Below are 20,923 nucleotides of genomic sequence, written 5' to 3' on the forward strand. Positions count from 1 at the left end.
ATAAAGTGCCTGTTATGTATAAGTACCTCTTACATATAAGTATTCACATGATTCATACCATGCTCCTCAGAGATCAGTGGCTTATAATGAGTCCCTATACTCTGTCACACCAAGCAGCATCACACCCTGTTAGTCCCGTACACGGCTGCTGAACATGCTATCGGGACTCGACACTCTCCCACAATTGAGTTAGTTACGGATCAAACTACCTATTATCTCATAGTCCTGCATAATCAGGAGCACGCCATTGCTCTTACGTCTTTGGACAAAATGACTGTATCAACGGGTTTATGGCTTCTTCCTACCGAGTGACATTTGAACAAGAGGGGAGCATAAGAAGCTAGTTAACTCTACAGTATGTGTCATTAGATGTGAAAGTCATTTAAACTCTTTTTCGGTTATTTAAAGGTTTTAAATGTCCTTATTTTTCCTCCCGCTCACTTTATATCCATGCAAGTGCTTTGGCTCGCAGCTTATCCACCATTTTGGTCCAGACTGAAACTTCCAAAACTAGAATGGCACTCATTAGAGCGCCTAGATCCACCAAGGCACAACTTCTATTTTATATTTCCACATGTTCTCTTTTTCTTAATTTCCCCCGGAGTGGAATCTTATCTTATCTTATCGTATCCACACCAAAATACAACAACAGCTGTATAATAATAATATAAAAAAATGCAAACTCTCTGTCAATAAAGCCCATAAGACAAATTCATCTCATATACTTCACCGAACAATTTAAACATGGAATGCAGCCTCCTCTCGACTCTGCGGCTTTCCCACACTCTTTTATCTATTTCCAGTTTGTTTGTCTGGTTTCCAGCTCGCAGCTCTTCTGTGGTTAGCCCAGAAAGAGCTGCAATGAAAAGAGCGAGTAAACAGGAGTCATTGGCCTGCAGAGCCACCGGGGAGGATGATAAGCATCATCCTCCCCGGTGTCATGTGCTTACATGACACGGCAAAGAGGAAGCTTTCTGAATTCAGACAGTGTTTCTGAAAAGTAGATTCTCCTATTTTAAAACGTCGGTAAGGTCACATGTCTACATGATAATTCAATGACCCGGTCAGTGAGTCAGGTAATCGTTTTCAGAAATTGTTTCCTAATCGAGGGATGTCGCAATATACTAGAGTTTACAATAAAGTTGACTGATCATGTTAATAAGACACGTGATACAAATAATCCAATAACTCTTAAATACTAAGAGTTATCTATGATTATCATTATCTATTATTATTATTTGGGTTACTCTCTCTATGAGCAGGGGGAGTGCAGGTCTCTCTCTCTCTCTCTCTCTGGGTGAGGGGTTAAGAGACTGATGTGTTCAGTCTATAATCTCCTCTGCTCCATTTCTGTATCAGCGGTGCACCTACACACAAACAGTGTTGTCTGTGAGTGTGGGACAAAAAGCAAGTCCCCATATTGTAAATGTTTAAATGTCGTATGTTTAGGTTAAGTTTCAGTTTATAATGTTACGGTTACACAAGTAGTAGTTATGGTTAAGGTTAGAATAAATCTCCTGGAAATGAATAAATGTCAATGTTATGCTCTCAGAGGTCACGGAGACATGACATGGAATTCAATAGTAATTTGATACTGCTACCATTACCAGGTATAAATCATAATAACTTATTACAATACTGGGAAAACAAAGCAAATATCTTAACATTGGACTAACCTTCGTTCCCTTAGATCTGTGTATATCAGCACAACCCCTAGTAGTTGTTGGTATCTACATACTCTTTTGAACCACCTCTACCATAATTGTGTTTATTGCAAAAGCATTAAGGCACTGTAATGTACATACCTATACAAAATGTAAATGCATCATTAATTTGTGACTTACTTCTGCACACATTCCCATTCAGGTCAGTGAATAATTCATGTGCTGACAGCCATTTGTCCTGCACCTGATGCAATAGGGAGGGTAATGCAGCTCAAGAGAATATGCTCGTCACCGATGCTGCTGGGCGAGTTGTTGGTGGTCGTAGATCTCAATGCAATCTTATCTCGAAGATGGGGGCGATTATATTTAGATGTAAGGCCAGTAAAGCGACAGCGCTGCCAGTCTGGGCTGGCATATTAAATCAGAGGCAAAGCAAAGCAAACTTTAATTCGGGGCTCATCTGGAGGGAAGAGGGCACGTCTCGGCTCAATCGGACCCCAGAGAGACGGGTCCTGCCCTGCCCGTGTTATGGATGGCTACCATGAAGGAGGTATTTTGCTGACTGGAGCCTCTGGGTGCAAATCATTCACACCCTTACTTCAGCCTGCAAGCGGCAGCCAGTCTGTCATGCAGTTAACGATGTGCTTGAAAGCACCGAGATACCTAAATACACACTGTATAGATAGACACACAAACCAGCACTTACAGATGCACATCCTTATAGATATGTTAAAGACTTCTGCTTAGTCCCGGAGAAGAACATCAACAGTGAGTGTTCACTTAATCAAATCAAAGCTGCAGCATTATTTGTGGCCACAAATGTTACATGAAGGTCATCCTGCACATCATAAACCAAAACCACACTGGGATTTCACTTAGTTCAGCAACATCCCTGTACATGTTGGTGCCTGTGAGCTCTTCTCAAACATCCCATCCTCTATGTGCTGCTTCAAGTGTACACAAACTTTAATGTTTCAAAACCAATATCTGCTAATTCCACGTATAATAATACTTGGATATAGAGTGAAACCATTTGTAACAACTGAACAATGAAGAAGTACAACTTTAAAATGTAAAATAAATGTACTCTGTGCAGACTATCCTGAGATGTGTTAAGTAGTCTTAGTATTTTTTTTACTGTAACCTCTAAATGTATTCAACTGAAAACAATTAAGTTCAGTCTCCCCTGACTTCGTGCAATCAATTGTGGGTCTAACTCACTTGAGACCGTGACAAGTTAACTCAGCACAGCGTTAAACAACCGCTCAGTCATCTTCTGATTAAGGAATTACACATTTTCCATCCTTACTTTAAAAAAAAAAAAAATCTAACTACTGCACTTACAGCCAAGCCACCTAGTTTCAGATCTACCTACTTCATGCAACTGAGCCACAACAACACACACGTTTGAATGCACCCCACACAGACCCCTCAATCAGGAACACTTACATCTCCACTGTCAGACAGTAGGTGCTGCTGCAATGAGCTCCCCTCCCTGGCGAACCTTTTCTTAGGCCCGACCCGGGCGGACAAGTTCCCCATGACGACTCTGGCTGTGACCCTGATGCACTCCGCTGGACCACTTATCTCGTACAGTGTCTCTCCTTTGTCTCGGTGTTTTTCATTTACACAGTGATTTCTTGCTTCCTCTCTCCCTGCGTCACTGACACACTTACACACACATGACTTTCCAGAGACACAATTGCACCCCCATCCACCACCAACACCACCACTTTCCCTTTCCACGTGTAAATCTGGGTTACATCACTTCTGTTTTGAGCAAGTGCTAAAATAGCATGACCTCCGGCTATATGGAGGAGAAGGACAGGAGTAGACGAAATGAGGAGGGCAGGCAGGAGAAGACTGATCCTGGATCTTTGATATAAATCAAGAAATAGTACATAGATGAGACATAATTTGGAGAGACTATATAATTTCATCATTTTATTTGACCCCATAGGAGATAGAGTACTTGCCTGTAGAGATGTAGCTGGGAGGTCTGTTACATGACAAGTATCGTAATATGTTATTGTGGAGTTTATGAATGCTTTGTGTGTGTAGCTGTGGGTTATTTGTCTGTTTTTGTATTTGCTAAACCACCGCACGACAAGTTATTTATAGCAGCACTGTATAAATGCCGTCTTTTACTTCCTTTAAGGCCTGTCCTGCATTTTCTGCCTTTATTGGACAGGATATGGAGAAATACTGAAATACATCTGAAATGCTCGAGGAAAGAAATCAGGGGAATCCCACGCAACACAGGTCAGATCTGACATTATACATACGATCATTATATATACACGATATGAACTCAAATGATATTACACAAAGATCACATCAGGGCTGGGAAATTAACCAAAAATGTATCGAAACCGACATTTATAAGCTCTAACCGACAATCTAATCTTGCTCATGTCGGTTAATTCATTTAATACTTTGCCCAATGTGAACATTCACAAACTCTCGGGTTTCTGGAACGTTCATTTTGCAGCAGGGGCCAGGGTGGGTACCTGTCGAATCAAGTTGGAAATAATCGTGATATTGTGTCTGTGAATATTCTCAGCCATCCAGGTCATGGTATATCCAAGTGCCAAAAAACAAGGTCAACTGGACTTGGTTAAATTTCTTGGATAATCATGATATTGATTTTAAGTCACAACTCCCTGCCCTATAGATCACATTATCTATGATTTAAATTGTGGTTTTAGTTAGGGACCTCGTCAGGAGTATTGACAGAGAGGGAAATAAATGTCTTGAGGGCCGAAGCAATTTCACTAAAAACATGAGACCTTGTCCTAAATCTCTCTCTCAGTTAGTGCGTGTGTGCGTGTGTGTGTGTGTGTGTGTGTGTGTGTGTGTGTGTGTGTGTGTGTGTGTGTGTGTGTGTGACCTTTGCACAGAGAAGCCAGAAAGAGCAATTCAATTAGAGTCTATCATATTACACACGTATCTCATTTGAGTGAACGTAAACAAACAAAGCGCACACACACACACGTGCGCAAACACACACCGAAGGTCGCGGTCATCCAAACTCTTCAAACATATCTTTATCTTCTCTGATCAGCGCGGCTCAATAATCCGGCTATTTGTGACCCGTGTAAATGTCCTCTCCCAGATCTCTTTAGATGTTTTTTTCCTATCTCCTTTCCTCCCCTCTTTCTTCCCTCCCTCCATCCATCCACCTCGCACTCTCCTCCACTTCACACGCCAGTGCGCCCCACCAGCGGGCCAAGAAGGTCAACCTCTCCGTAAAGACTGTCGTCACTCAAGGATAAAGGAGTACTACAGCGGTTTAGCAGCTGCTGGAGAGGAGAGGAGAGTCACAGTACATGTGTGAGGTAAGAGCAACAGTAAAAGTGATGTGATGTTTCACTGTGGCTCCTTGAGGTATGAAATGGACTGCTGACAGGTGTATCAACGATAATAGATGACTGCGCGGCTTAGAGTATGTGCAGGCGTGTGTGTGGGGGGTCTGACAAGATGGATGGAGGAACGGGTCTGACAAGGAAAACAGTGGTAGTAGAAGTAAATGTTAGCTGGAGTTAAACACACACACACACAGAGCTATCCTTATAGTACTTTGCATTGACTTCCATTTATTGTGTATAGCCTAACCAAAAACCTTATACCTAACCTTAACTAGGAACAATTCATACCTGAATTCATACCTAAACCAGGACCTTAGGAATTAAGGTTTTGGTCAACAACAACACACACACACACACACACACACACACGCTGGTACTTAGTATCTTAGTGAGGACACTCATTGATATAATACACTCCCTAGCCCCTAACCCTAACCATCCAAACTAAATGCCTTACCCTAACTTAAACCTAATTCTAACCCTAACCCTAAAACCAAGTATTAACCCTCAAGCAGCCCATTGAAAAAGTGAGGACCGGTCTAACTGTGCTCACTTTCCAAAAATGTCCTCACTCTGTAGGTTCTATGCTTAAAATGGTCCTCACAAAGAAATAAGTACAATAACTCAGCACTGGTCTGGTATCTTTTGGAGAATAATTCAAGGAAACGTGACTGTTTTAGTCAAGTAAGCAACTATCAAGCTGTCGGAGGTCCCTCCAGCTTTTGTGGTGCAGTATGTAAAGTTAGATGTATTTGTGCATCAATGACATTTGAATAATGGGATTAAAGACAGTAAGAAACAGCATTAGAAACAGAAGAAATGTGACAAGACCATCCCTGCAGACCTTTTTAATGTGTCGCATAAAATCCAAAATCTACCTGTTTAATTCCTTGAAAGTCTCTCTCTGCTCTCTTTCATCCTGCCTACGTATGGCTTTCTATTTTTAAATGTTGCCTAATTGGATAGAAAAGCAGTGGAGCTTTTTTCCCAGCCTGTGGGACAGAAATCAGAGCCTTCACATTCTGTCTGGAATTTCTGGGGGGAAAAAAGGCCCCTTTTAAAGATTCACAAGCTGCTAATTAGGTTATGCAGCACATTTCAAAGCAAAAGAACTGCTGTGACGATATGTATGTGCGGCAGGAGGGGTCAGGGTTTATATAGTTTCTCGATGAAAAGATGATCTGTGCGTGCAGACGTCTGCAGCCGAAAGCAAATTGCAGACGAGTCACAGTGGCCGGATGGATTAAAGAAAAAAAGGGAAATAAGGGCATCAGCGATCCGGTCTGTTAAGCCTATACTTTAGAAACACTTCTAAGACATCTTCACTTTAAGTGTGGAGTGTTAAAAAGCATTCGTACTCGTTTCCATAAGAGCAAAACAGAAAGACTGGTTTGTTCAGGCCAAGTATCCATAGATCCACAAGACACTGTATATAAATTGATTTGAGAGCCACAAAGTTCACAGTCATGCTCTTTCTATTGATGCGCACAGTCGACTGCAGAGCTTCTCCAGGGGGGGGGTGGCACAAACAAGGGGTTTGCACAATCTCCCCCCCTCTCAGTGCGACACCTCTTTGCAGAGGTGCTCAAGCAGACCACAGGGAGTCGCTAGTGCAGCAATGAGAACAGGAGCCTCACCGGCTTCACACCAGAAAGCACTAGTATGACTGATGCTGCTGTCTGGATGCTGTCTGTGGCACCTGAGCATAAAGAGACTACATTTCCCAATGGGATGTGAAAGCAGCATAAAACAATGGTGTTGCAAAATGTCATTTCACTATTATTTACACCCAATTCAAAATGATGGTGTAATTAAAGGACAGCTCCACATTTTTTCAGTCTGTCTTCATCACAAAACAGTATGTACATATAAAAGAGTTTTTACTTCCCCCATGACGACTTTGTTTTCACCTCTGTCCATTTGATTGTTTGTTTTGTTTGTCAACAGGATTATAAAATAAAAACGGAATAACTACGGAAAGAATTCCTCAGAATTTCCGTGGCAGAATGGGCCAGATACAGATACTCTTAAATGCCTTTCTGCCATGTCAACTATTTTATTTATATTATTTATTTATTATTTAAATACTTTTTGTATTGTCAAAGAAATTGCGCTTTTAGCTCGACGCAACTAAACTGCTCTTTTATGGTGTTTTAAAGTGTTATTATTGTTTTAGCGGATGTTTGTCAGCGTGTATTTATCTTGTTTTTTCTTTTAATTGCACTAAACCAAATTGCCTTCGGGGCAGATAAAGTTGTATTGTATAATTTCTTGAGCATTGCCAAACAGGGCATTTTTGGACATTTTCACCAATTTCCCAGGGAATAATTCATGGATCTTAATGTTAAAAATCAGGCATATTTAGGGAGCTGGTATCTTAGAGTATGTGCAATTTGGTGCACCTTGATTAAATCTAAAAGAACTGTTGGGCCTTGGTGGAGTAATCTGGAACGATTAGCTTGTGATAAATATGATGCAAAAGTAAGTAGGCTACATTTATTCTCTTAAATGTGTCAGATACAGCTTGGGTTCCTCATCTCATTTTCTCATCTGTAGTTATGAATGTTATTTTTGCTACAAGTCAAAGCTTTGGAGTTATGCCTCCTGGAGGCACATCCTATTGGACAGCTAATCCTAAAGTATGCATATAAATCACGTTGTGTCCTTATGTCTTGCCACTGGTCTATTACGCAAAAGAGTTGGTGCCTCTCTGTCTGGGGCATCGGAGTTATATATGAAAGTCCCTGGGCGTAGATACTACAATGTACTGTTTGTCGGCCATTTATCTATAATCTGACCTGGGGCACTGCGAAGAGAGAAGGGAGTATATGTGGAATTAGACACTATTCTCCTAATGGTGTACAGATATAGTGTAATATGCTCTATGTACATAATATATAGTGGCATATACAGTGATGTGTGAGGATGGCCAAAAATTCCTCAACAGTTGTGAGGTTTTGAAAAGGATCCAGATTGGGTGGGAGATTTTGGATCTGATAAAGGGATATTAAGTCCCAACGTGCACCAGCGTGCCAGCTACACAGCCGTGTTAGCACAACAGCCACGACTCTACATATGCTATTTAGCTAATTGAGCAGTTTTCAACCCACTTTTTACGCCATGCCAGATTATATGTTGTACATCTGGAGAAATATGACTGCAGGTGATGATGATATAAGGACAGAGAAAATATCTTTTACGCAAGATAATATTCTGTGAGGTGGCTCCAGAGTGTGTGCGACAATTGTACTATACAACACAGAGAGATGTGTGCAGGAGGAGAGAGGGAGAGGATAAAGTGACGGATACATAACACAACTTTAAAAGCATGATGTAACCCTGCCGTTTTATTCCCTCACACTTTCTGTGTTTTTAAAAAATGTTAGGAAATGGACATGAAGAGAAGCAGTGGAAAGGGAAGAGAGGGTATCGAAGTGAAGAGGAGAGACGGTCTGTCTACCACCACCTGCGAACATGCTCATTAACAACAGCCGAGCTGCCAAGGCTATGGAAAAAAAATATTTAAAATGGCCAATCAGGCTCCAAAACTATCAAATCCCATGAGAGAGTCTGTCAGATACCGTCTACACAGCAGATTGCTTTTATGCTTTTTCTGCGAAATGACTGTCTAAACACTGTAATGACAAGAGAGAGGACAGACAGTGATGCAGAACCCCACTGACATTAGGAGAGATTTGAAAACTAATTATGTAGAGCAGCACTTCACTAAGTAAAACTGTTGTGAAGGAGAAACACTTTGGATTTTACATCTCAAACAACGTCTGGTTATATATCATGTTTAAGTCTTTTTCTTTTTGCTGTACAGTATATGAAGCTTTAAACTTTGGCTAAGACCAGTTTTCACACGACTAGAACTTCTGCTGTGTTCATTTATTTTTTATGCTGCTGAAACAATGGAGAACGTGAGCTCTCAAAATGCCATTTCAGTTGTTGAATAATTGGTAACCACCGCGATGTAATATTAATAATTCGCTCCTCTTCATCTTAAATTGATAGATAGAGAGGTACTTTATTACAGAGGGTAGAAGAAAGGACGATGACTTGTCATAAATGCCGTAACTATGATTGTGTAAACAAAACCAATCGCAATGTAAAATACGTGCATCATATTTTAAATACTACAATCCCACATTATTGAGTTGTATATTTGTGTGAGCATAAAACAAGATACTGTATATTTCACGGCCTTATTATCTTTGCCAAGTAGGTTATGTCTTCATCCTTTTCTGTGTTTGTTTGTCACAAGCACTTGGTGGAAAGGTGGGACATGCGCCCTGAAAGAACCCATTAAATTGTGGCATATAATAAAAAAATACTCAATAAAATGTGTTTTCATGGCCTTCTTCAACATTGAAAACTGTTTTTTTTGACTTTTTCCTAATTTCCTGAGGGATAATGCACGGATCTTGATGAAGGAAATCAACACATCTTGAGGGGACTAATATCTGAGTGTGTGCAATTTAGTGAGGATCCAAATAAAAAGCTAGTTAATTTAAATGTGGGTTCATAAGGGTGTTGGCTTTTTTCAGCCGTGGTACGGTAACAAAAATGGCTGCACCCTTACCACCATGTGGAGATGAATTCATGAGGATTCAGTTTGGAATCAACAGTTTATATGTATCTTCAATAGCTTTGGAACTGTGTCCAAACAAACATGATGGATTTGGTGCCGAATTGAAGGGGACTGTTAAGCCTTGGCAGAGGAATAAGCTGAGTGTCATTGTAGTTTGAAATAAGGATTATCTTGAATCTGAATTTATGAAATACACAGACATAATACAAAAAGAACCACTCTCTTGATGGAACAAACTATACTTCTATAATCTCTAAATATATATAACGGAGGGGATGTTGCATGGGTCTGTGATGGAGTCAAGTCTGACAGACACACAGAGAAAAGACATTTTCATTACAGCTTTCGCTAATCCTTGTGTCTTCCCTGTAATGTGATTTCCACCAGAGTCAATGGCCCCTCTGGCTCACAGAACAAAATTGTTCACATTATAGCCTCCTTTACCCTCTTTCTCTGTCCTCTTTCAAACACAAACACAAACACACACACACACAGTCCCTTCTCTTACCTCGGTCATGTGAATAAGGTAGAATCTCAGCTCTTCAGCATAATCTGTAACACAAAGGAACAAAGAGATAAATACTAATGCTAGCAGGACATATGGAGCATATTGATTTACAGTTAGGGTTAGGGATTTGGGTAAAAATAATCTTATTGATACAGTAGGTCAGAGTTATAGACGTCCACCAAAGCATAAGTCACAGAGGAAGCACTCTGTGAGACAGGCCTGTGCATCTGGAGTCAAGATATATGGTTTTAATCGAATGATCCCTCCTCTCCAACAGACACACACACACGCGGTGGTTATCAATTTTGTCCAATGTTCAAGAAATTGGCCCTGAGGTGTGAGATTTAATGCTTCCTTACCCACATTGTAAAGGCAAATAAGAGCATATATCTATCTATCTATCTATCTATCTATCCATCCATCCATCCATCATCTATCCCTCCATCCATCCTTCAGTAAATATTTAAATCTATCTATCTAACTATCGACTGTATCCACTGTCTATGTATCTACAACCCATCAACTCTCATCAAATTCTGATTCTAATGTGGTGAATCCTGATTGGTGGGCCTCACCTTTTTCTAAATCTCCAAACAGCTCAGACAAAAACAGAAAACTTTCATGTAAAATAACTTTGGAGGGTAAAGATGTGTTTGTGTACGAGCGCATGACTCAGAGTGAGGAGCTGGTGAAGTTCTCGGAGCATTTACTACTGTGACACTCACTGAATGCATCATTTGTCAATGAGGTTGTGTCTGTGAGAGGATGGACGTAGAAATACTAGAAGTGTATCGTGGCTTTCAAGACTGTTTCTGTGTCGCCCAGCTGTCGTGATACAAAACACTGAAAAGACTTAATAAGGATGAGATCTTGTTACTTCCAGTCAAGAGAGGACGAATGATGTCAGCGTGATTTCGGACTTTAGCATGTGAGCATCATCTGGAGAAAGCGGTATGTATGAGCATGTGTGTCACTAATGATGGATTAATTAGGAGACACTTTCTGTATATTCATAGATTCTGGGGTTTTCAATAACGTAGTTAAGTTGAAAATCCTTGAATATTATTTAAGAATGTCATTTTTTTTTTTTATATGACTCATAGGTTATTATCAAGAGCAGAGCACTTCATGTTTTAAAATATGTCTAGAGGGGATATTTTAACCGTCTGAAGTCGTCCTTCATTCAGTTACTAAATCCAGACTCTCTAAAGGCTCACTCTCACAACAGAGCTCATCCTCTGGACCAGAGGACTTTGAGCCTGAAAACTTCCAATTAGAGCACAAACCTTAAGTGTTTACTAAGCCTTCGATACAGGCGGAAATTCAGGGGATCAAATTAGGATCGCTAATATTTTGTGCTTGTAAAATGATGTCCACAAAGAATTACGGCTAGTTTATTCAATAATATCTAATGTATTTAAAGAGACCAAAGGACAACGGGTGCAGTGATGGTTATGGTCCGTGTGTGTGATGTTGAGACAACAGGACCCATGAGAAGTGTCGAGTTTTGCCAGTTTCAAAAAAGTGGTTGTTTTCATAACTAACAGCAGAGGTCAGTGTTGGATATTTTTCAGATTTTCAGAGGGCCATCATACAGCCTGTGAGTGAAGCTTACTGATAAAGTCAGATGAAAAACCTTGCATTTGATATACAGTATTTTATAATGCCCACATTTCATCTTAAATCAAAGAATGGTTATTTTTTTATAGGCCATGGAAATGATCATAAACTAAAAAAAGACATGTTGGTTATTCTAAAGTTACCATCTCAAAAATGAGTGAATCACTTCATATCATTGACATTTTCAACGGTGTAGTTACTCACATTTTATCCAAGGAAGAACAAATATCTCAAAAGTGGAATGCTCTGAAAACTGTCCTGCTTCTGGCAGTGTAGATGTACATTGCTCTCTTGTTAATTTAGTGAAAGTGGAATTAGTTTGCTAGGTACAATGGTCATTTAGTTGTGTGTGTGTGTGTGTGTGTGTGTGTGTGTGTGTGTGTGTGTGTGTGTGTGTGTGTGTGTGTGTGTGGTCAAGATCACTTTTTAATATCGCGCTCACTTCCCACGCTCATCAGCCGAGTATCTGGGTGACAGGAACACAGGAAAGCCCCTGAATTGAACTTGCACTGTGTCATTACACGCACAGGCATGCACGCACACACACACTCTACACACAGTTGTCAAACACGCCCTTGCTGAAACAAACACAATCCCCTGGCGCCTCTTTCCTGAGTGACGTTGCCGAAGCGAAATAACAATGACAGGCAGCAGGGTGGAGATGTGTGTGTGTGTGTGTGTGTGTGTGTGTGTGTGTGTGTGTGTGTGTGTGTGTGTGTGTGTGTCCTCTCATGAAACACACAGACACGCGAACCCTTCTGAATCCCCACCCTGGAGATCTCTGCCGGTTTGGATGAAGGGCGGAGGTCAGACATGTTCCCTGCAGGGGAGAGCAGCGATGTCTGTGGGAGGGAGAGCGTATCAGCCCGCATCAGGATTAATGTGCTAACGTTAATGTGTTGATTGGATGTCTTTATTAACTGTTCCCTCACTGTGTCAGCCTCCGCTTTCATGTGTGGTTTTCTATTCCTATTGTGTATCTGCAATTAACATTCCGCGCCATTACACTGTTTGGCATTTGTGTTGATTCTAATCAAGAAAATAAGCAAGAGGTAACCACACTGTCATTAGCCTGACTCAGCAGACACGCTACCTCATCTACATTTAAATTATTATCTAAATATATTAAACATGACACAATAATGTAACTACATTTTGTGCTTATTACCTTGAACACAATATAACAACGGTGATGAATGTGCACTTAAGAAATATGGCTACTTACTTAAAAAAAAAGAAGCAAGATGGTGCTGGAAGAAAATGCAAAACTTGAGGCTTCAAAATATCAATTCACAAACTAATGGGTGATGTCATGGTGGGTTGCCACTTAGTTCTAGCACATTTTCCTGACGTCTGTGGATAATGACTTTGCGGCTATTTGAGGCTATGCTAGTATCTGAAAACTTTTCATGAGCACCGTTTACACAGTCATCTGAAAAGTCACTAAAGCTGTCAGACACAAGTAGTGAAGTAAAAAGTACAATAGAGTAGGAGCAGATGTAGAAGTGCCAGTACAAATGTTAAGTACAGTACTTCAAATGTGTACTTAAGTACCATACTTGATTAAATGTACTTGGTTATTGTCTACCACTGTCTCAAAGTACCTCTCCCTTTGCTCTGCCCCAAGCATGACTCCAAACTTCACCCACGCCTCCACCCACCACTCCAAACACAGATATTTACACTGAGGCCTATTTATTTGAGTTGCCGGCGCTCTGTGCTCTGGCCCCCGACGGCCAAACTATTCTCTCCACATCGCAGAGGAGACCATTGTTTACACCAAGGTGAAATAAGAAGACAAAGCAACAGGAACTTGGGCAGTGTTTTCCTAAATATCCTCTGGTTAAGCTGAGCTGAAACGATCACTGCGATAATAGTCCTGTATGTTTATTTCTAGTTGGGCTATTAGAGTGTTTAAATGTTGCATTTGTTCTTCATTATCGTGTGTTTAACTGTGAAAGGTCAAACATGGTTTAATATGGTGACTTTGGAGATCGCACTTTTGGCTGATGTTTTTGTTTTTGGACTTACGGAAACTTGTTGACATAATCACAAGAATTTAACATTTTTAACTCTCCTTTGTGCTCATTATCTCTGACATTTTAGAAAATTTCGCGGCAGCTACAACTATTATACTGTATTTAGGAATTCAGTTTTGGTGACTGGTGTATTAACGCTTACCGTCCTGGAGCCGCAGCTGTCTGAGGTACAGGGGGCTCTGAAGGACGTTACATCTGCCTGGTTCATCTTCCCTCGTCACCAGCATCAGGTCATTGTAGACGAACACTGTAACCTTCAAAGAAAGAAGAAGAAAAAAAAACATCAGTGGGGCCGGGGTGGGGGAGGAGGATGAAAAAAAGAGTTTGAAAGAGGATGTGAAGAAAAGGAAGAGTGAGGTTGAAAAGGAAGCAAGAAGGGACAGAGTCTCTGATTCTCTCACTTTAAATTAATCACATCTCACAAACACATCTGCAAACCAGTGAGATTCACAAAGACTAACTAACACCCCAAAGGTCTCACTGCTGTTCGAGGTGTAACCAACTCATGGAACACAGGAAATGCACTTCACACATAGTTAAGACAGAACATGGCTTCGTAGTCTAAACGGTAACACCGTGTAAAGTATAATATGCTTCAATTTTATGTTTTTTTGTACAGCTGCAAAAGAGTGTTATATAATATAAATCACTTTATTTACACTTGATAAAAATAAAGAATTCACTTTATTGTCTGGGCTTTTAAGACGCTCTTTTATTTAAATTCTCTGTGGAAGTAATGAACATTTTCATATCACTTTAGCACGTTTTTGCAAGGGCAGATTTTGTGCATGCATGTCTGTAATGTGGATCAATGTCTGCAGAAAAATATAATTTTTATTAGATTCACTATTGTGTCATGTTGCTTGCAGAGGACTTTCGGTCGCTTTTTAATCATACAAGTGGCACAGTTCTCCTTGGTTTGTATACATGATTATTTAATTTTGGACGATTGCTACATTAAAGACTGGATCTAGAGTTTTGCGTGACTGGCTTTCGGCTTGCGAAAAAAGAACAGAGAAAGAAGTAGATTATAAAAATGAAAAAGAAGTCTAGATGTGGGCCGAGTGGTCGCTTGTGTGAGGCCGTGCTTTCATGCAACGTAACCAGCACGCAGTGTGATTCATGCAGATGGGCAACGGTTCAAGACAAAGCTTTTGCTTTGGTGGCTTCCTCTGAAGGGTGAGATAGAAGAGACGGCCTCTCAGATGTAGCCAGTATCTGGTTAGAAAGTGTGTGTGTGTAGTGTGTGTGTGTGGTTGTGTGTGGGTGGAAGAGGATGTAAGTCAAAGTAAAGAAGAAGGGCACAGCATTTAGGAGGCAAACAGGGTCGCACATCTACTCACATGCACAAACAAATACACACTGTCCAGAAAAGTAAAAAAAAGCTTTTATGTCAAACAATCCTCAACTTGTGAGTATTTCAACCACAATTTCGTTCCCATTCTTAAATAAATACTAAGTTTGTTAAGTCGTCCAGTCAACAGTTATTAAATGAAAAAATTAAATAACGTTTTGTCATCTAATTACAGAAAATATATAAGACAACTTAATAATATTTTGACCTCATCAGTTGTAAAATAAGACTGAGTCATAATTTATATATGTATCAAGCAGTCGATATCCTGTGTTAACCTTTGTTGTAAAGACTATAACTACTTTCATTAATTAAGCATCAGCACATTATTTACGACTCTGGTGACAGTAAACTTAGGAGGATTTATAAGTTTCAAGTGGTTTAATCACCTTCATTATTTTTGATAACTAGAAATAAAGGATTGAAAACACATTGATAATCCACACCAGTAAGATCAAAATGATAAACTTGTTAGATTTCATAAATTCTTTCTTTCAGGAAATGTATTATTATGTCTTAAATTCTCTTCATCATTAAATCTACTCAAATCTGTTTTGTTCAATTGTCACTTTGAAGCCTTACTAATATTTGTCCTGCTAAAAGTCAATTTTGTCCAAATGTCACTTAAGCCCAAATCCATTCTGTGCCATGTTCTGCTCATATTGTGTTCATGCATCACAAAGAAAGTTCTGCCTGTTTGTGTGATCACTAGAGTTTGTGCGTTCGCCTGCGGGGTAGACTTACACAACCCCAGTGAGTAAAGAGTAAAGGCTGGAACAACACACACACACACACACACACACACACACACACACACACACACACACACACACACACACACACACACACACACACACACACACACACACACACACACACACACACACACACACACACACACACACACAGATCATTAAAAACAAGCCTGTATAAAGAGGCAGAGTGGAGAGAAACTCCCTCCTGACAAACACTGGCTGTTAAATATTTGTTTTATGACTGACCCCAGAGACAGGCCAGGACTGCACCTTCCATGCTAGCAGTCAGTGCATTTCACTGCACAGCGGAGGGAGGGTTATCTGACGGGGCGAATTAAAGAGTTGTGGCGAGATCTTGATTTAACGCAACGAGTCTCTTTTCTCTTTTCACAAATCGTGAAAACGTCGATTAATTTGAACTCTTCTGCCAAACAGGTTTTTCTTTTATTGTATTTGCACATTTATCAAGGTAATGCAAATATGTGTTAAGTAAATATTGTAACATTAATGCGACCAACCGGCGTGAATGTTCATTTAACTTCAGTCAACAGCATAATGGTTCAGATGTAAACATCTCCAATATCCCCTTCAGAATATTATGGTAAACTGAGCTTATTGTGAGGATCATTATACATCAGAAGGCATCAAAGTTTTAGATAAAGCTTTAGAACACCACTTTACAACACAATGCTATCCATCCATTATCTATACCATTTGTCCTTTGAAGTTTGCGGAGGGAGCTGGAGTCAATCCCAGCTAACATTCGGCGAATGGTAGGTTACACTCTGGACAAGACGCCAGCGCATAACAGGGCCGACATACAGAGACAAACAACCATTCACACTACGGCCAATTTAGAGTCTTCAGTGAAACCAACCCCGATCTGCATGTCTTCGGACTGCGGGAGGAAGCTGGAGTAAGCGAAGATGAAGGAAACAACTGGAGATTTAAAAATTTAAATAAATCATAGAATGCTTTCGTTGAACTAAAACTTTGACCTAAAACTTTGACTCATTCAGCAGCCGAACACACTTGTTTTGAAAGTTCACCCCATGTCTTTTTACCGAATCTCTCACCAAAGTCCGGAGACAGTGTTGGTTTTTAATCTTGTGAAGCCAAAGACTGAGGTCTTTGTAAGCTGCCGGTAGGAAATCTGGAAGTAAAAACTTTCCTAAATCCCTGAAAAATGATTCCTCGATGTGTTTTCTATGAAATCCACATGATTTATTTTTACCTTGTGTATTTTACCGTTTGTCTTTGTACGATTTAAAGTTTAATCGCTTACATTTCAACGCTAGAAACCAGGATGTTCCAAAACTTTTGACCGGTAATGTTCGTATAAGTAAAATATGAGGAGTTGCCGTTTCTTTTGAGGCATAAAACAGAATTTCTGTGATAGTCAGATGTTTCACACTCTGCTCCTTTCATCAATTATTCATTCCGCTCGACTCATGTGGACCTGATAGTTCAGAGTCGTTACAAATTCATCAGAGATGTTCAGATGTTCCGACATCTCCTCTCAGGATGTTGCTCCGTACTCTCTGTCCCCTTCTGTATACTTAGATAACACTAAAACACAAACACATGTTGAGTACTGATGCACACTGGGGCAACGGACCATCTCCTCCAGTTTGGCCAAAAGAAACAAACCACATAACCGGTAGTGACAAACTAACAAAATGTTTGCCACTAGCCTGATTGTCAACATTTATCATGAGAGGTGAGGAGAGGAGAGCACAGGGGGGGGGGAGGGGGGGGGGGCTCAATCTTTCTGTATCAATCAAATTTATAAACTCTTCAAAAGAAGCACAAAGAAAATCACATTTTCTTTTTTCATCACAAAGCTCCAATCCGGCACCTCAGGGGCACCATTTTTCAGCCTTGTGGTTTTTCTTCAGATTAGTTTTGGATCATCGAGTACAAGGTTTTGGGCGTTTCCCTGTCAACAACAACCAAACTTGCCGTGTAGAAAAGTAAACTGAAGTAAAAGGACGGAGCTCTTTGCACAGGGCAAACCAAATGTACACTTAAAAGGTCCAGTGTGTAAGATTTAGCTGAAAGGGATTTATTGGCAGAAATTGAATATAAAATAACCCTAGTGATGTTTTCACTGGTGATGTTTCATCTAAATTGTCCAAATTATTGTTTTCTTTACCCTAGAATGGGCCTTTTATATTTAAATACTTTATATTTACATCAGGAGCGGGTCCTCTCTACGGAGGACGCCATGTTTTTTACTGTATGACAACTGAAGGCTACCACAGGTTCTATTTCATGTTTGGAAGGAGAGGGTGAGGAGAGGGGCATTCAGCTGCAACATGCAACTTCACCACTAGATATCACTAAATTATACACACTGAACCTTTAAATTCTATGGTATGCATTGACATCACATGTATAGACGGAGATGTACACACATGCTGTACTAGTACTGGTAGCACTCACCTTAAGAGAGTGGTGCTTGCTCTCATGAAGTATCATCTCCTCAGATATGATGAGCGTTCGGCTGCACAGGTCAAGAGGCTGCACGGAGAAGAGGGACAGATAACAGAGACAGGTTAGGACGTAAAGGTTGTGGACATTATTCTGAGGCTCATTCAGTTATAAATGATATTTTGGGGTTTTGTGTGTTAAACATTTCCCCAAGATAAAATTTAAGAGGAAAATATTGCACATAGTGAAAGAAAGTTGTGGTACCAAATCCATCTCAGCTCCAAAATCCAAATGCTCTCCTAAACTACTCAGAGCGTGTCTTTTTTCTTTCTGCTATAAGAAACACAAGTGATAAAGTTTCTTTGATGACAGACGGCGAGCTGTACAGCGGTAAGTGAAGTCTGAGTATGAAGAGACACTGACAATAAAATGAATAGTAAGTATGGGGGAGGAGGGGACTTCCTCTCAGGTCCAGGGTTTGAGAAAAGGGGCAGATTCACATTGTGTGTGTGTGTGTGTGTGTGTGTGTGTGTGTGTGTGTGGGTGTGTGTGTGTGTGGGTGTTTGTGGTCAGGGTCAGGTTTACATGTTTCTGTGTGAATTAACAGGAAGTACCACTGCAGTCACTGCATTTTGAACATGTCAATGCTTCGAAGACCCCAAGATACCAACAGTATTTGAAATGTGGGAGAAAATATCATATCACAACTAACATGTCTCACAGGGAACAGCTAAATTATCACTTTTTTTTTGCAATGACACATGATTTTAAATAAGTTCCAATCCAATTCCTAACTTGGGTAAGTCCCCCATTACATATTTCTGATTATCATACTACACAATACATATACATCATTAGTATTAATTTACAGGAATATAAGACCTTTCTGATTATCATACTACACAGAATATATATTATTAGTATTCATTTATAGAAATATGAGGTCTTTCTGGTCGAATATATATCAGAATAAAAATAAAATATATATTAGTGGAGTAATACACTTTCACACAGGTGAACTTTTGTATATATAGTACTAGCTAAACAGAATATGACATTGAAAGTCATTGAAAGCCAAAATAAGCCCTTTAAATGGATTTATACAGTTCCTTTTCTTTCTTGTTACTGTTTATAAAATAAATAAGTCAAGAAACTTCCTTGTTATTCCGTTTAACATTAAACTCCGAGGTTTAACCTCTAAATGGCTCATGTCTACTTTCTTTTGAGCTCTGCGTTCGGGAGAACCATCATATCTATAGAACACATCCATCTTCTGCACCATTATATGTGGATTTTCCTATTTGACCACAGAAAACTATTTTTTCAGGGCAACATGAGGTCTCACATGCTTATACTTAATTATGACCATGCATGTTTAAGTTCAGCCATTGCTTTTCATGTCTCCCTCCTTTTGTTTCAGTCTGTCTGATAAACAAAAGTTTGCCATTTTAGGAGATACACGTATTTGCTTTATCTGCTGAGTATTAGATGAAGATTATATCTGTTCATTTAACATGAAGCTACAGCCGGCCCCCTGTTATCTTAATGGAAAATGGGGAAACAGCTAGTCGGGCTCTGTCCAAAGCCAACAAGATCTGTTTATTAGAACCTATGAAGCTCACTAGTTAACACGCGATATATATTCTGTTTAGTCTGCAGAAGAACAGAGGTCAAATCATGGAGGAAAAACATACATGTTGACTACAATGTGATTATTATTTAATAACTAACCTCCGGGCAAAATATGATGCATTATATTTTACAATAAAACCACTAACATTAACCATTATAAAAAACATAGGTATTAACACGAATTGTCCTACCTGAACAAAAATGGGGAAGATAAGGATCTTGGGTGCCACTTTCACATATCCATAGTTGCCATGTGGAGTATGTGAGCGGACAATAGTGCAGTTCTGGTAGTTTGCAAAGTTGGCGTTCTGCTGCTGGTAGTTGGATCCCCCAGCATTCGTGGAGGTGGATGATGTCTTTGTCGTCTTGGAGTTGTTGGACCGTCTTAGGAAGCCGGTGCGGCTTGAGAATCCACCACCGCCACCACTGCTGCTGCCGCCGCCGCCGCCTCCTCCTCCTCCACCAACACCCCCACTCGGACCTCCAGAGAAACCAGCGCGTCCACCACCGGCCTGGGTTTGGGGTTGTGGACCAGAGCCCTGACGTGTTGGGTATAACCTGGCTGCTGTGGAAGAAACGGAAGGTGAAGCAGTTGTGCATAAAAACACAGATAACATACAAAATACTGTCATTTCTCAATATATTTATGGTGAGTAAGTAAATACAGAATGGGAGATCTGACTGAGCATGATACAGGGCATTCAATTTGGGTCAGAGTTTGTCCAGAAGTGCAAGAGGTCAGGAATCAACTATTCAAAACTGCTAGAAATTCAATTAAAATGGACTGAGTGGAATTAATCTTTTAGATGTCAGGACCTGAAATATTTATTTCCTGCCTCAGTGTTTTTGGGTTAACTTTGCCAGCTCTGGGCTCCAGCTTATATGGATTCAAAGAGGTGGACACATAAATGACATTTTAATCTGTTATAATGATAAGCTTTGAGAAAAAATATATG

General features: G+C 40.1%; 1 protein-coding gene across 8 annotated transcripts in view; it reads right to left on the reverse strand.

Moving 5' to 3' along the window:
• The window catches only part of rgs3a (regulator of G protein signaling 3a), a 146,432-nt gene that overhangs the window by 68,196 nt on the left and 57,313 nt on the right, over positions 1 to 20,923 (reverse strand). For 7 of the 8 annotated variants that reach the window (XM_034601884.1, XM_034601882.1, XM_034601881.1 and 4 more), the window contains 4 exons: positions 20,159 to 20,529; positions 18,348 to 18,425; positions 13,936 to 14,047; positions 10,135 to 10,178 (listed from right to left, as the gene is read on the reverse strand). In XM_034601884.1, the coding sequence (XP_034457775.1) occupies positions 10,135 to 10,178; positions 13,936 to 14,047; positions 18,348 to 18,425; positions 20,159 to 20,529 (605 nt within the window). Of the gene's footprint in view, positions 1 to 3,113; positions 3,258 to 10,134; positions 10,179 to 13,935; positions 14,048 to 18,347; positions 18,426 to 20,158; positions 20,530 to 20,923 lie in introns of those variants that run through there. The other variant, XM_034601888.1, reaches the window with a different exon arrangement.

Source organism: Hippoglossus hippoglossus, chromosome 12 (genome assembly GCF_009819705.1).
Source record: "Hippoglossus hippoglossus isolate fHipHip1 chromosome 12, fHipHip1.pri, whole genome shotgun sequence".
NCBI classification, from domain to species: Eukaryota; Metazoa; Chordata; class Actinopteri; order Pleuronectiformes; family Pleuronectidae; genus Hippoglossus; species Hippoglossus hippoglossus.